The sequence below is a fragment of the Eubalaena glacialis genome, chromosome 10 (genome assembly GCF_028564815.1).
Source record: "Eubalaena glacialis isolate mEubGla1 chromosome 10, mEubGla1.1.hap2.+ XY, whole genome shotgun sequence".
Classification (NCBI taxonomy): domain Eukaryota; kingdom Metazoa; phylum Chordata; class Mammalia; order Artiodactyla; family Balaenidae; genus Eubalaena; species Eubalaena glacialis.
Window position 1 is genome coordinate 38,063,140 of NC_083725.1, and position 16,868 is coordinate 38,080,007.

At 37.1% G+C, this 16,868-nt stretch overlaps 1 protein-coding gene across 4 annotated transcripts in view; it reads left to right on the top strand.

The window, feature by feature from the left end:
• The first annotated feature begins 696 nt into the window (after positions 1-696).
• MSANTD4 (Myb/SANT DNA binding domain containing 4 with coiled-coils) overlaps positions 697-16,868 on the top strand; it is a 38,924-nt gene continuing 22,752 nt past the window's right edge. The window contains exons 1-3 of one of the 4 annotated variants that reach the window (XM_061202609.1): positions 697-725; positions 10,812-11,429; positions 11,784-14,115. In XM_061202609.1, the coding sequence (XP_061058592.1) occupies positions 10,968-11,429; positions 11,784-12,359 (1,038 nt within the window). In that variant the 5' untranslated portion in view covers positions 697-725; positions 10,812-10,967 and the 3' untranslated portion in view covers positions 12,360-14,115. Of the gene's footprint in view, positions 1,147-10,811; positions 11,430-11,783; positions 14,116-16,868 lie in introns of all 4 variants that reach the window. The other 3 variants (XM_061202611.1, XM_061202607.1, XM_061202610.1) reach the window with 3 other exon arrangements.

The window sequence follows — 16,868 nt, forward strand, 5'->3', positions numbered from 1 at the left end:
AAGGGGATAGAGAAGAGGACTGAGAGTGAGGAAAACCAGGAGAAGCATTATGGAAATCAAATGAAGAAAGGTCAACAAGTCAAATATTTTTTGAGGAGGTAAGATAAGGACAGAGAAGTGATGCCTAGATTTAGCCGTAAGGAAATCACCAGTGAGCTTTGGCAGGGGCAGTCTCAGAGGAATGATTTTGAGGCCAAACTAGGTCACAGTTGGCTGAGCAGAAGGTGATGCTGGACTAGGAACCAGCTGGGGCAACGCAAGGATCCCACTTTCTCTTTGCCCTTTTAACAGGTAAGGGTCAGGATAGGTGTAGAGTTTGGGGACGGAGCGACCTGTGTCCCAATCTGGCGGAACAGGCAGCGGACTGATCGCTAGGGGCCAATCCTTTTCTAGCGCTCTTGATTGACAGAGCCGCGCGCCAAAGACTGAGCTTGAACGGGAGGCCATGACTCACAAGGGGGCGGAATTCCAGGGCACTAACCCGGAACGGTTTGGGACTCGATTTCCATTGTGAGGAAGACCTAGGGCGGGCGCTCTGCCAGAATGGCAGTATCCTCCGGGCCAATGGACGAATCTCGTTAAACGAGCGGCAGCCGCGCCAGCCAATGGTTTAGCGGCAGGAGGCGGGCGAAGTCAGTGGGCGGGGAATTAATGAAGCGTCTTTTTGCCACCCCACCCCCACACACCCCAGAGGCGAGCGTGGGGAGGTGCCGCCAGCGTCGTAGGTGAGCTGTTGCGTCGCGGAGGAGGCTGCTAGGGAAGTGGAGGCTCTGCGGCCGGTGGGTGCTAGCGTGGCAGCGTCAGGTAGCTGTTCCCCCGCTGCCGGCTCTGGACCTGGCGCTGCGGCGTAGCCGACTACGACGTTCAGGAGAAATACCAGTCGCAGCTGCCGCCTGACCTGGGAGGGTAGGGAGGGCCCAAGCCGCTGAAACAAGGCTGCGAAAGTTTTCCGGCCGCCCAGTCGGGACTCTAATTTAATTTGCGGAGCGGGGACTCTTCCAGGTTGCCCCACATCCTACCAGGTGCAGCCGTTGCTCTGTGGCCGAGTCATGGGCGCGCCCCCTACTCCTGGCTGGCCTCCCAGGAATTCAGCCTTCCTGGATTCTCCCAAGGGGCTGCTCCAAAGGAAGAGGTGGGGAGTGAGAGGTACTTTATTAATATGTAACCGGCGACACTTAAGTAAACTTTAATCATTTACCTACCACAACTTATAGAGAAGAGCGTCCTATTCGGCAGGAAGGTGAATTTCCTCTAAGTGGCGACGGTAGGGTGCGGGGTTGGTGGGAGGTGGGGAGCGCACTTCCAAGAGGATTGGGTTGGGGGTTGGCGGAAGTTTGTAGATTTTGTGATGTTTTTCTTCTTGAACAGCCTAATGAGTTCACCTAAAAAACTTTTGGACCCAGAATTTACTGCCTGATTTAACTCAGACCTCTTACTTCTGTCTTACCATGCAATATTTAGGAACTTCATTCTCAAGTGTTAGTCCTTGAAAAAAATTGCCCAGGTATAATATGCCATTGGTGGTACACCATCTTCACAAGGATTACCTAAGTGAACAACTTATACCTATTTCCAACCAGGAAAGAATTATTGTGAAATGGGATTTCAGGAAAATGGCTGTTCTCTGCGATTGGGCATGGAAGAACTATGAATTTTTTAGAGGTTGCAACTACTAAATTCCCTTCTGTAAAGATAGGGAAGAAAACCAATATGAAAGGGATAGTGTTTGACATCTAAAATGGCATCTTTTCATATTTTGTGAGGTGTTTAGCCCCAGGACCAAGAATATGTGCCTGGCACATAGTAGGAGTTTGATAAATATTTGAGTAAATTATTGGGTAATGGATGATGAAAATCTAAGCTGTTACGTGAGTACCAAAATGTAAAGGAGAAGAGAGAAAAAAGAAATTGCTGGAAACATAGCTTAGTTTATATTCATGCAAGCATAGCTACCAAATTTCAACTCAAGTTTGCTTTGATTTGGGTACTGTCTTAACACTAATCAGAAGATGTCAAAGATTTTCGCACACTTAAGCCATGACTGACTGGAAATCTAAGATACATTTTGATGTCAATTTCAGTGAGGTAAAAAATGTGTGTTAAAGTGCATTTTGTTGAGAGTTCCCTGGTAGTCTAGTGGTTAGGGTCCCGCGCGTTTACTGCTGTGACCCAAGATTCCCTGGTCAGGGAACTTTGCAAGCCGTGCCTCCCGGCCAGACATTTAAAAAAATTAAAAAATAAATAAAGTGCATTTTGTCAATGAAATAGTTAATCAGTTTAGCATAGAACAGTCAGGGACAAAGGGATACCACTTTTGTAGGATGACGATATGGAGTTACAAATTGTTGGGGGGTGGAAACAGGATATGCACATAACAGCAACTGCTGCCAAAATTTTAAGAGTGTATTGACTCAAGCATAGTTTTAAAAGGATTGTTATTTTTATCATTACAAAATTGATCTCAGATTCTAAGAGCAGCAAAATCTGATTATGGATTTCTGCCTAAATTAGGATTGTCTTGACAACTGCAATCATTGTTTATTATTATGCACTTGTATTTTGCATGTTATAGTTTGTATATTATTACAGTAACATTGCCCCCATATAAAAGGCATATTGCTTGAATTTCAAAAATATGTGAATTTTCACAGATATATTTGCCTCTTATAGTAAGTTTTCTAGCAAAGAATAAGTTCTTACAAGCCAACATTAAAGATTTGCTGACATTTGGCCCCAACCTAGCTATCCAACTTTGATTCCTGATACTTCTGCCATTTATTACTGTCCCTCATTATTCTATTTGTTTTTTAAGACCCAAATCAAGTGCTAATTCCTTCTCACAACCTCCTTTGATCCCACCAAAGATTTCTCCTTCTGAACACCCAGGGTATTTTGTTAATAACTTCTCTTGTTGCGCTTTTCTTACATTCACATTATTCATCGAGTAAAGAAATATTCACTTACTATGTCCAGACTATACTAGGAAATGGATAATAGCTGGTATTTGTTAAGGGCTTATTATATCCTACATATTATAAGCTTCTTGACTGGATTATCTCATTTAATCCTCAAAACATCGTGAGTATTATTCTATTATTTTTCCCATTTATAAATTAGGAAATAAGTTTAAAAGGTTAAGTAATTTGCTTAAGATCACAGAGCTTCTAAGTGGTGGAATTAATATATAAGCCTGGGTAGTCCGTATTCAAACTTGACATTTACAGTCTCCATTAAAATTTTTTCATGTAAATTTTATGCATATATGTTTTACTAAATTATAAATTATTTGTTAGAAATAATATATTCATCTTTGATCCCTTATTGCTCCTAATGTAAAGTAAGTGATTATAATATAGCCTGATAGTGGAAGCATGTAGCAGGAACATTAGATTTAGATTAATGGGAACAGTGAAGGTGCTGAGGATGAATAGTCACTGGCCAGATAAAAGAGCAGAGACCATGGGAATTGGGAGCATATGCCAAAGGAATACATGTATGATAGTCCTAAGGTAGGGGTCATGAAAGCTAGAACTGGGCTGTCCAATACAGTAGCCAATAGGCATATATTGCTATTGAGCACTTGAAGTGTGTCTAGTCCAAAATACTCACTGGATTTTGAAGACTTAGAAAAAAAGAGTGTAAAATATCTCGATTGCTTTTTATATTGTTTAAATATTGAAGTAATAATATTTTGGTATATTAGTTTAAATAAAGTATATCGTAATTAATTTTTACCTGTTTCTCTTTACTTTTTTTAATGTGGCTACTAGAGGATTTAAAATTATATATGTGACTCATTATATTTGTATGGGACAGCACTGATCTAGAATTTAGAGGAATTTCAGAATGACAAACTGTGTGTGCCCATACTGACGTGTATTGGAGAGGGTGGGTTGGGAAAGTATGTTTGGGGTTAGTATTGGAGGTGACAGATAAAATTGGCAAAGGTAGATATGAAGATATATAGGTAGGACTCAGGGTTTGTAATAGGGAGAGAGAGAGTAACACTAGGGAGAGTAAATTTACCTCCGAAATGTGTACAAAACCTTTGAAAGGTATTAAGCACTCAATACATATTTGTTGAATGAAGCATTGTGTCTTAATCACTCAATCTTAATGGATGTTTCCAATGTATACTCCTAGTTCAATCCTAATTCTAATAAAGATATGGGTAGCTGTCTAAAGACTTAATAAGAAAGTTTGGTTCTCTAAAGAGAGCAGTCCATTTCTACTTAAGTCTAAATTGACTTAGCTTGTATTCCTTTGATGTATTTCCAACACATAGGAGTGTGAATTGGTTCTTACAATTAGACGTATTCTTCTTCCACCTGACATGACTTTCTACTGGGCATATTTTTCCGAAAAGAGTCCAGCTTTGTCTGTGTTGTAAGTCTTGTGGCAGATGAAGCCTTAATGATCTCTGAAGGGAAATTTCTTAGCAGCTACAACATTTGCACTCCATCTTGCCTCTCTGTACACATTTGAGCAAGTAGACTTTTAACACTGATTCTCTAGCGGGGTGCTTCTCAATCCTGGCTGCAAATGAGAATCACCTGGAGAAGATTTTTTTTAACTTTATTGAAGAATAATTGATAAATATAATTGTATATATTTAAAGTATACAGCATGATGATCGATATACATAATACATTATGGAATGATTACCAAGATAGAGATAATTAACACATCCATCATCTCACATAGTTAACTCTGTGTGTGTGTATGTGTTGAGAATGCTTAATATCTGCTAGAGCACTTTTTAAACTCCCAATGCCTAGCAGTATTTTAAGATTGTTTTAATTGCTCAGAGATAGGGACTGGTTATAAGTATTTTTTAAAAGCTTCCTAGGTGATTTTGATGTGCTGTAGATCTGTACTAATATATGCTATTGAGTTCTTGGAATGTGTTTAGTACAAAATGAGATGTGCTCTAACTGTAAAATATACACTGGATTCAAAGACTTAGTAGCAAAACAAGAATGGAAACTCCCTCATTAATCATTTTTACATCGACCATATATTGGAAAGATAATATATTGAATTTATGGGGTTAAATAAAATATGTTAAAATTAATTCTACATTTTTTTGGTTTTGTTTCATTTTTGCTTTTCTGAGGCTACTAGAAGATTTTAAATTACAAGTGTGGATCCCTATTGCTATTGGTGTAGTCCAAGGACCAGCAACATCGGCATCATTTGGGAATCTGTCAGAAATGTAGAATCACTGGTCCCACTCCAGACCTACTGAATCAGAATCTCATTTTAATAAGCGCTCCAGATGATTCAAATACATAAGGTTTGAGAGACAACATCTTTAGAATTTTTTCAATTTCATAATTTTTCTTCATTTTTTGTTGATTATTTTTCATTGTAGAGGGTGGTAAGTTTTTACATTCATGATTCCCTCTTTGTCTCTTCATTTGTCCTTTAGAATCATTCATATACATCTCATTTTTCTGTTTTCAATTTTCCTTTCATTTTTTTATAATTTTACATCTCAGCATCTTCAACAGTCACTGCTTTTTAAATTAATGAATGGAATTAATATGCATTCATGTAATATGTGTAATATATAATGTGTTCATAAATACATATGTACTTTTATATTCATATATGATTTTCTGGAAGACATCTCAAGAAATTATTAATATCAGTTACACTGGTGGTGGAGAGAGATTTTCATTTAATTTTGTTCCTTTATTTAGGTTCTCTAACCATATCTGTGTATTTTACTTTTTTTTTTTTTTTTAAGTCAACAGATTTGTGGGTATTGGGTTTATGGAACTTTAAAAAGTGTATTTTTCTGTAATAAAAATCCCTCATAAATATATTTTTAATATAATGTTAATCACCTCAAAGTAAAATGAAACAGATGTGCTCTAGGCAAACAAACAGCTATATGACTGAGACAAACGACTGTATACATGATCCCTAGAACTGGTGGTTGGTGGTGGACAGAGTGAGTGAACCTGTTGTAGAGCATAGCATATTCTGTCTATAAATGTTCCTAAGTTGAAAACTGAGCTTCTGTGAGTATGTACACACACATAGACATATGTACACATTCCTTTTCTGGTTTTGTTGGCTTGCATTAATATAGTAAAATGTTGTGCTAAGCCATATCCATACTCTTAATTGGGCATCATATTCCATTATGTAGCTGTAGTATAGTTTATTCATCCAATCCCTTACTGATGAATATTTATATTTTTACCATGCTTCTATCTTTTAAATATGATAGTGCTTTTTAAATGGTTCAAGAAGCTATTTAAATGGTCTGAAACATTCTGTATCTTTTGGAAGCAAAAAGTCATCCTTAATGCATTGTAAGTATTTAATTTGATATGGAATTTGATGTAACTTTAGCAATCTGTTCTATTTTTAAGGACATCTAACCTGCTGATTTCATTTTTTAAATATGTCTTTGATAACCTCATCATTGGTTCATACTGCCTAAGTAGTAATGTAGCCTATTTATTTAAAATTTCCTCTCAGAATTTTGTATAACTTGTTAACTGTTATGTTCTTTGGCATAGTTATAGGGTAGGTAGTTTATCTAAAGTCTTCACTTAATCTCATAAACTGCTTCTTGCCTATATTGACTTGAGCTGCCTTTTCCTTTTAAACATATGCTTTGCCCATAGCAGTTTCAGTTTTGCTAGCTGACCTTACTTGAGTTATTTTCCATTTCATTTTCTGCTCTCTTTCCCATCCCTCAATCACCGTCTTATTTTAAGTTGTATTTTTACCTCCTTCTATTTGTTAGGCACAGTGTTATGTGTTCAGGATACTGCCTTTGGAGCAGGTAGGCTACCATCTTCCAGATCCTCATAGGGGTGGAGCAAATGGTAGAGGAAGGAGAAAGCCAAGTTTGACTGCAGTAATTCCTTGAAATATGCCGCAACCGCAACATAGGTACTAAAAAGAAGTATATTTGGACTGGTTTAATAATGTGTAAATCAGTTTGCTTCAGTTCCTTTTTTGTGTTGCTTATAAATATAGTATTTCATGAGTATTCTTCAGTCGCCTGTAGAGAAAAGCAGAATACTTGCTCAGCCCAATTGATAACTTGAATTACATAAGGAATGTTAGGTCAGTGCTAATTAAATGTGATCCTCTAAAATTACAAGTCTTCTAGAATGTTCACTAAACTTGTGGGATCAGATGTTAAAAACATTCCATTTTCTTAATTTTTATTAGGTAATATTTGAAATATGCAAAAATCATGTAGCTTTAAGTGTGCTAGTAAACTAACTCCCTGACCACTCAAAAGAAAAATGTTCTAGTTTGTAACATTTAACCATTTCTATGTTGTAAATACTGCCATCTTGGCCAGTTTCTAGTTCCCAATATGACATTACTGAATGTGGAGTTGGGAAGAGATGTGCACAATGACCTTTGCCAGCTCACATCAGCAGGCTCCAATATACCACTAATGTTATAAAGCATAATGATAAAGACCCACAGACCTACCACTTGACCTACGAACTAGAACAATACCAATATTATTGTGGCCTTTCTGTTTCCTATGTCAAAATTATTTAAAGATTTGCCTTTCGTGCAATAATAGTGAACCTAATTTGCTAACTGTGTTCCAGGAACTATTCCATATTTTACTAAAACCTTTAATCCTTACAGTATCTCTATGAAGTAATATTATTTTACAAGTGGAATTGCACATAGGGAATTTAAATAAGGCCACACAGCTAGGAAGTGGCAGAGTCAGGATTCTAACCCAGGCAGTCTGACTGCAGAACGTGTGCTCATAACCATTACACTACACTACCTCTTTTGATGATATATTTTTTTAATAGATCTTATTGGAGTGTAATTGCTTCACAATACTGTGTTAGTTTCTGTTGTACAACAAAGTGAATCATCCATATGCATACATATATCCCCATATCCCCTCCCTCTTGAGCCTCCCTCCCATCCTCCCTATCCCACCCCTCTATGTCATCGCGAAGCACTGAGCTGATCTCCCTGTGCTGTGCTGCTGCTTCCCACTAGCTAACTATTTTACATTCGGTAGTGTATATATGTCGATGCTACTCTCACTTCACCCCAGCTTCCCCCTCCCGCCCCATGTCCTCAGGTCCATTCTCTATGTCTGCGTCTTTACTCCTGCCCTACCACTAGGTTCATCAGTACTATTTTTTTTTTTTTTTTTAGATTCCACAGATACGTGTTAGCATACGGTATTTGTTTTTCTCTTTCTGACTTACTTCACTCTATGACGGACTCTAGGTCCATCCACCTCACCACAAATAACTCAATTTCATTTCTTTTTATGGCTGAGTAATACTATTGTATGTATGTGCCACATCTTCTTTATCCTTTTATCTGTTGATGCACAGTTACGTTGCTTCCATGTCCTGGTTATTGTAAATAATGCTGCAATGAACATTGTGGTACATGTCTCTTTTTGAATTATGGTTTTTGTATGAATATGTTTGCTTATATTCTAGTGACAAGAGGCTTATATTTGACTATAAAGGCAAGATTTGCCTAGGGCAAGATCAAAAGTGCTGCCACTGATTATACATTCTCATTTAGTGGATTTCAATTTTATTATTAAATGTCTCAAGAAATTTTGGAAGTCTGCTTTAGGCATAGTTTGCTGCAATCTTTTTTTGTTTTTGCATGCTTTGCCCTTTTTGTGGGTGTATGAAATTGACAATGATTTCTTGAGAGTTTATTTTCTACTCTTTTGAACTTTTAGTTCTCTCTAGTCTCCATTTCAGCAGCAAGTAGCAGTTCAGGAGATGGTTATTCTACATCAGAGGTTAGAAACAGACGTAGTGGTGGGTATGTTTTTGGTGATGTTACTAGATACAAAGTCAGTTGAAAAAGATTACTGGAAACTTGAAAAGGAAAAAATGCATAAAAGTGTAGTGAAATCTTAATAAAAAATACCTTTTTATTAGAGTTTAGAAATAAGGGATTTGCATCCACTTTTAAGTCCTAGAGAGAAGAGGCTCAAACAGTGATAGAAAGGATTTGTGCATTTTCTGATTAAATTTAGTTAGCCTTACTCAGTTGCTGTATTTTTGCTTCAGTAGAAAATACTATTTATATTGTTAATTACCAGGGAAATTTTTTTCACTCTAATAAAAATTTTAAACTGGCAGATATTAAAGTTTTTAAGAGAAGAAACCATGGTAGAGTGAAACATAACTGGTTGAAACTTTGGAGAGTTTTTCTGCCTATATACAGAAATTTATCCAAACCTTCCACATAGATAAGAATCTGTTCTTTTTGAAAATTTTCTACTAAAAGGCATCTCAAAACTTACCTTAGCAACACATTTCTAAGATTTAGCTATCGCAAGCTGCTAATAAAGTGGAAGGAGATGTGGCCTAAGGGAGCCTGAATTTATATCCAAGTTCAGTCATTTAACTAGCCACGTAATGTGCAAGTTATTCAACTGGCCTGAATCTTGTTGTATAAATACAAATGCAAATGATGGTATCTCACATTCAGTGCTGTGGTGGGGATTAAATGACAGGACATGGAACTTAATGGATATTTGGTATTTTTTTCTTTGTATTGGCAGGAAATGTGGACCTTAACAGCCTCATCCCACCCTCTCATTTTGTAAGCAAGGGAAAAAAATCAGCTCTGTAGCAGTGATCAGTATGTGAATTTGAAGTCATAAACCATGGTTTGTTTATATATCCCTTACTCTTTCTGAGCCCTTGTCCCCATTACATACTTTTAAAATCTCTTTTCCAAGGAAACGACCCATTCAACATCTTTTCCAGTTTGCTAGTGTGCCTTCCCATAATGCAAAGGGGCTAGATAGCAGAAAAACTACATTTCCCAGCTATTGTATTGAGGATTTGGATGTGCTTTAGATTCCACCAAACAGATGCACTATTTATAAGACTTGAAATCAAAGTGTGTAAGAGAATCAGGTGTGTGAAGCATTTGTTTCACTGGTGTGGGTCAGCCCCATGGTTTTCAAACTTTAGCGTGTATTAGAATCATCTGGAAGGCTTATTGAAACACACATTGCTGGATCTTGCCCCCAGAGTTCCTTATTCAAATGGTCTGGGTTGGGGCCTGAAAAGTTTACCTTTCTAGCAAGTTTCAGGTACACCCTCTTTCAGAGTCTAAATTCTTTTGCTTTTTGACATCCCAAACTAATGGTCATTTTGGCAGGTTGACTCATTTATTCATTCAAAAAGTTTATGGTATGCCTGCCATATGCCAGGATCTCTGCTAGACTCTGGGGACATGATGGTGAGTAGAAATGTTGTTGTCCTCATGAAACTTCTAGTGAAATGGGAAAGAGACATTCTTAGTTGTATGTTAGCACAAGTGTAACATTTAGATGAAGAAAAGGAGTAATTTGACTTGTCAGCAAAGGCTTCACTGAGGAGCAGATGTCTAATCTGCAAGCTGAAAGATGAGGAGGAATTAAGTAGGCTAGGCAGGGAACAATCCATTTCCTAGGCAGAGGGAACAGCGTGTGCAGAAGTCCTGAACAGGGAAAGGGATTGACAAGAATGGGTGACTGAAAGAAGGTCTTTGTAGTTAGAGTAGAAAGGATGAATTTGGGAGAGTAGAGTAGAAGTAGGGAGCAAGTCAAGAGTGAATACTAGCAATTAGTTAGGAACCATTACAGCAGCCTAGGTGAGAGAAAATGGTAGCTTGGACTGTGGTAATGCTGGCAGAGACACAAATATAGTCAGTTTTGAGCCATATTTAGAGGTTTTTTGTTTTTGTTTTTTTAATTATATAGCTTATTGGGTTGAAGTACATTGCAGAAGTTGCAGGTTGATTGATTTTTACTTTTTTCTCTTTAGGAATCATCCATCCTGCCTGTGCTACTGGATGAATGGAAAACTCTGATTTAAACAAAGTACTAACAAGGAATTGTCCTTGATTTTTGTACTTCGTAGCATTCCTCAACATTCTTTTTACATTTTCTCTTACTGTAAAAACTGCATTTAAGTTAGAAAATGAAGCAATTGAAAAGGAAAAGGAAAAGCAATTTCAGTGTACAAGAAACTCAGACCCTTTTGAAAGAAATTACAAAAAGGAAAGAAGTCATTTTTTCCAAGCAGCTCAATACAACAATTAATGTGATGAAGCGAATGGCTTGGGAGGAGATTGCACAGTGTGTGAATGCTGTAGGAGAAGGAGAACAGAGAACAGGGACAGAAGTAAAAAGGAGGTACCTTGACTGGCGAGCACTTATGAAGAGAAAGAGGATGAAGGCGAACATTAAGCTAGTTGGTTCGGGGTTTCCCCTTCCCACATCCGATTTAGATGACTCTCTCACTGAAGAGATAGATGAAAAGATTGGATTCCGAAATGATACAAATTTTGATTGGCAAAATGTGGCAGATTTCAGGGATGCAGGTGGATCCTTAACTGAGGTCAAAGTGGAAGAGGAAGAAAGAGATCCCCAGAGTCCTGAAGTAAGTATTAGCCTGTGTGAACCCTCTTTTTATTTCTCCATTTCTGATATGAAAGTTTATTATAGACCAGGAACAGTTAAGAAATTCCCAGATTTTCAAGCTAACTTAAAAATAGTACATAACAAAGTCATTCCGTTTTTTTCCATCTTAATATCATCAATCTCTTTCTTCTCACCTAAATATACTTCTCTTAATTATATATATTAATGATGTCAGGTAATAGTAAAGATTTTTCAAAATTCAAAGTAAATGGTTTTGTGTGCTCAAACAATACAGGAAGCTTTTAAGAAATTCTTAGACAAATTAACAACCATGAAGTATAAATAAATACTGAGAACTACTTTTCTCTTTTAGTTTGAGATTGAAGAGGAAGAAGAAATGTTGTCATCAGTCATACCAGATTCCAGGAGGGAAAGTGAACTTCCTGATTTCCCCCACATTGATGAGTTTTTTACTCTGAATTCAACACCATCTAGGTCTGCATATGATGAGCCCCATTTGCTTGTAAACATAGAGAAACAGAAACTAGAATTGGAAAAACGACGGCTCGATATTGAGGCTGAAAGACTGCAGGTAGAGAAGGAACGCCTACAGATTGAGAAAGAGAGGCTGCGACAGTTAGACATGGAGCATGAGCGGCTTCAGCTGGAGAAGGAGCGGCTGCAGATTGAAAGAGAGAAGTTGAGGTTACAGATAGTCAACTCAGAGAAACCATCTTTGGAAAATGAACTTGGTCAAGGAGAAAAGTCCATATATCAACCACAGGATATAGAAACAGAGAAGTTAAAACTTGAGAGAGAACGCTTGCAACTGGAAAAAGATAGGCTGCAGTTTTTAAAATTTGAATCAGAGAAGCTGCAGATTGAAAAGGAGCGCTTACAAGTAGAGAAAGAGAGACTACGAATGCAGAAGGAAGGACACTTACAGTGATTTATTTAGGTCTCCATTTATCAGTTGTTTGTAAACCATAGGCTTAGATAATATAAAAACGGTTGCAGGATTAGCTGTGTTGTTTTTTTTTTCTTGTTTAATATTAGTGTTTTCAGTAGGAAAAAGATAGTTATTTGTGGGTAATTATATGCTTAAGTAGTATATTGTATAAAAACTATGTGCCCTTGCATAAACAGTATAGCAAAAACTATTGTGCTATACTCTTTAAATTAGTAAAATTACATAGAGTCTTGTCTAATCTGTGCACTCAGAGTTTACAATTATGTCTGTAAAATTCTAGCTCAATAGTTCTCAACTGGGGGTGACTTTGGCTCCCAAAAGACATTTGGCAATGTCTGGAGACATTTTTGGTTGTCAAAACTGGGCGGTGGGGCACGTTGCTACTGGCATGTAGTAGGGAGAGGCCAGGGATGCCTACATCCTGCAATGCACAGGACAGCCCCCCACAAAAAAGAATGATCCAACCCAAAATGTCAACATTGCTGAGGTTGAGAAACCCTGTCCTAGCCTGACTGAGCACCTCTTCAGCTTTGTTTCAGTTTCAGAATATTAAAACCTCAGATATTTATGTGGGAGTTACTTAAATGGCCCAAAACTTTAACTATGAAACATTACTGTGTAGTATATTGAATATAGAAAGTAATGAAGATTATAGGTATTTTATTCATATGTTTCCATCTGTAAATAACGTGAAAGTCAGAAAACAATGCAGGGAACATCAGAGATTGTCTAAAGTGGGTCACTTTGAAAAGCAGTTCATTCGTCCAGCTATTATTGATGCTTTAGAAACCACACACACTTTTTAAGCTTTAGTTAGTTACCCTTTCTTCTTTGATTCCATTGTCTTAGTTTAGACAAAAATTTTCATTTCAACCATGTACTGAAATCTTAATGTAAGTGGTTGAATCTAGTAAACATGTTACCCGTTTAAAAATGGTACCAGTAGTCAATGAGCTTGAACTCAGTAAGTGGTAATTTGATTTTTAAAATAGATAATAGCTATTTGGAACTGGGAGTAGGGGTGGGGGGAGAATGTCCTTGTATCCAATAGTAATGATGATGGTGATGAAATAATGACAGTAGCTGTGTGTTTTGAATTAGGAAATCACTTACTGCACACTTCCTGACCTAATCTGTAGAAAATTGAGAGTAGTATCTATTGTTATTCCTGAATCTGAGGCTTAGAAGTCATACAGTGTGTAAATGGCTAATTTCATATATCATGATGTATTTTGTCTTTGCCCCTCCCTGTGCAACAAAGTATGTATCTTTAGTCCCTTTGGTATTTATTCTGAGACCAAGGGCTTGCTTAATCTGGTGATTTGCCTTCAGTCCCCTGAAGGTACTGCTTCCACAATCCAGGTGATTCTAATGTACACTAAAGTTGAGAATCACTGCACGAGATCACTTTGTATTTTCCCATTTCCAGGGCTGATATGTAGCCTTAGTGTATCTCTTCTATTGACAGGTACTACCTTGATTCTGCATTTGGTCCTTGTTAATTTAAGAATGTCTTGAAACCATATGTGACATTTGAGTATGGGTATGTAAGGAAAAAATATACTTCTTAGTTACCTTGACTTTGAAATAGTGTTATTTTTCTATAACTGAAATAAATGCTTCTACCATAGAAATAAAATTTGTCTATACTAACTATGTGAACGTTTATCATTTCAAGTGATGCTCAGTGCTATGAGGGTTGAGGTTGTCAAGCCTGGAAAAGAGCTTTATCATGGTGAGTTGGGGAAAGGGTCCTAAACATTTGTGTTAGACATTGTGCCATGTGCTTTTTCATACATTATTTGTTTCTCAAAATAATCCTGAGCTAAGTCATGTTAGCCCTACTTTTATAAGAAAGGAAATAGTGCCTCAGAATACTTGAAAAATGATATGCCAATACTGACCCAAGATTTTAGCATAAGAGCTCTAAGGAGAAGGAGCATTGAAAGTTTGTAGGTGTAGTTATAAGTATGGTAGCTTGGTCACTTGCTACTTGTGAAAGTCATTTAACTTACTCTGTGATTTGATTTCCTCATGTATAAAATGAGCATAATGATATCTGCTCTGCCTATGCTTCATAGTTCTTTTTTTGTTAATAAAATGGTATTGAAACTATAATATGCTATTTTAAAGGCAAGTTGATATTCGTGTTACATTTAAGATCAATAGATGTTAATTTCCTAGAAGTAAGCATTGAAGATAGCCAATATTATTTATGGATGGAGCATTCTTGGTTCCTATAAGTAAGAGACTTAAAAAAAAAGAAGCATCAGCTTAATATCTTCCAGGGCTTTGGTTGAGGAGCCTTGGGTTTCTTAACCCTGCCCCAGGTATAGATGGATTGGGTTGGATCACTATAGTAGGAAACGTCATTGCTGCATTTCTGAAGTGGTAGGCACACTGGGAGTGAGTCATTTTGGTTAGTTATTTCTGTGTAACAAACCACTCCAAAACTGAGTGGCTCATGTTGCTTATGATTTTAGAGGCAATTAGGCTGAGCTCAGTTGGGTCGTTCTGATCTTGGCTGGGTTCTCATGGTCAGCTGCAGGTTAGCTAGGCTGTTCAGCTTCTGGGGGTGTTAACTGGATATTAGTTCGGGGTGGGGGGTTGTCTTAGCTCTCCTGATGGTGTTTAATCCTCTAACAGGATTTGTTTTAATGGGGATGGCAGGAGTTCAAGAGCGAAAGAAGTGATTCTCAAAGTGTCTTGAGGTCAAGGCTCAGGACTGGCACTTCACTTCTGCTGCACGATACTGGCCAAAACAAATCATTGGGTCAGACCAGAGTTGAGAGGTGGGGAATAGAGTCCACCTCTTGATATGAGGAGCTGTAAAGTCTTTCTGCAAAAAATGGGGATACAGAGAGGGGTGAGGAATTGTGTTCATTCTCATAATCTACTACACAGTCATTTTGGTTTGCCTGGGATACTCCTGATTATACCAGGAGCTTATCTGGTTTAGCATTTGTCCTAGGTAGAAATACCCTAATATGGGCATTAAATTATATTGTCATCCTGATCATGAGGAACACCTTCATCCCTTTTGTAAGGATGCTGATTAGAAGAAGGAAGGGGCCATAAATTTGCTTATAAACACTATAGTCTTTGTAATTGAAGAGAATTCTTGCTTAACTTCTTTTCTACCTAATTTGTCCATTTTTTATTACTTTGCTTCTCTCTTTTCATTTTTCTACCCCTTCATGCTTTGTCTCTTCTATCCTGAAAATAAAAACAGATCATAGTGCTTCCAGAATATTTTGTTTTAAATTGGTAGCTACCTTTCCTACCTCTCCTTAACTTTTTTTTTGTTTTGAAATCAAAATTATTTTCACTGGGTTGCTCTACATTTGTTTTAACATTATACTTCCCCCCCAAATAAATTAATTTTTTAAATACAGGTGACCCATTGAACAATGTGGGGGTTAGGGGCACTGACCCCCCCATGCAGTTGAAAATCTGCATGTAACTTTTGACTCCCTGAAAACTTAACTACTAATAACCTACTCTTGACTGGAAGCCTTACTGATAACATAAACAGTTAACACATATTTTGCATATGTATTACATTCTGTATTCTTACAGTGGAGTAGGCTAGAGAAAAGGAAATGTTATTAAGAAAATCATGAGAAAGAGAAAACACATTTACAGTACCATATTGTATTTATCTATACCATAAGTTTACATCATCTATTTACAAGATGAATTGTCTGTCTTAGCAGTATCTACATCAATATTGTCTTATATGATACAAAACACTGTAGATGTAATATGTATTACACTAGACATCAAAAATGAAAAGTGAAAAATTCATTTATTTACAGGTATAACACTTCATGCATTGATAATAAAGGAGCAGCAGTATGATTGCTTTATGGTAGCCTAGTGTAATCAATATAATTAATTCATGGTAGCCTAGCCTATAGACTAATGAATGAATCGTTATAAAATTTTTATGAAATATAGTATACAGTCATATTCATGATAGAGTATTGGAAACATTGTTAAATTTAAAAAAATCATTGTGATGATAGGCTGATACTGTTTCTCCAATTATGAGAGAGACATACTGTACAGTAATGTAATACTTTGAAAACAAGTTATAAAATAGCAAGAAAACTAACACATTACTAATCTTATATTAAATATCACTCACCTTATGCCTATATAAGGATAGGCTTTCCACTTATATACAAGTCTTGCGCATGATGTTCTACACAGTGAATACTTAGGTGATAATGATCATGACACAAAAACGTCTCATACAGTTCTTGCTGTACAGTTATTAGATTTTCACATGCAGACACACATAAACACAACAGATAAGTTTATTAACAGTACAGCATAGTGATTATTTACTATTCATTAAGTGGAAGTGGATTATCATAAAGATCTTCATCCTCATAGTCTTCACCTTGAGTAGGCTGAGGAGGAGGAGGAAGAGGAGGGGTTGATCTTGCTGTGTCAGGGTGGCAGAGGCAGAAGAGGTGGAGG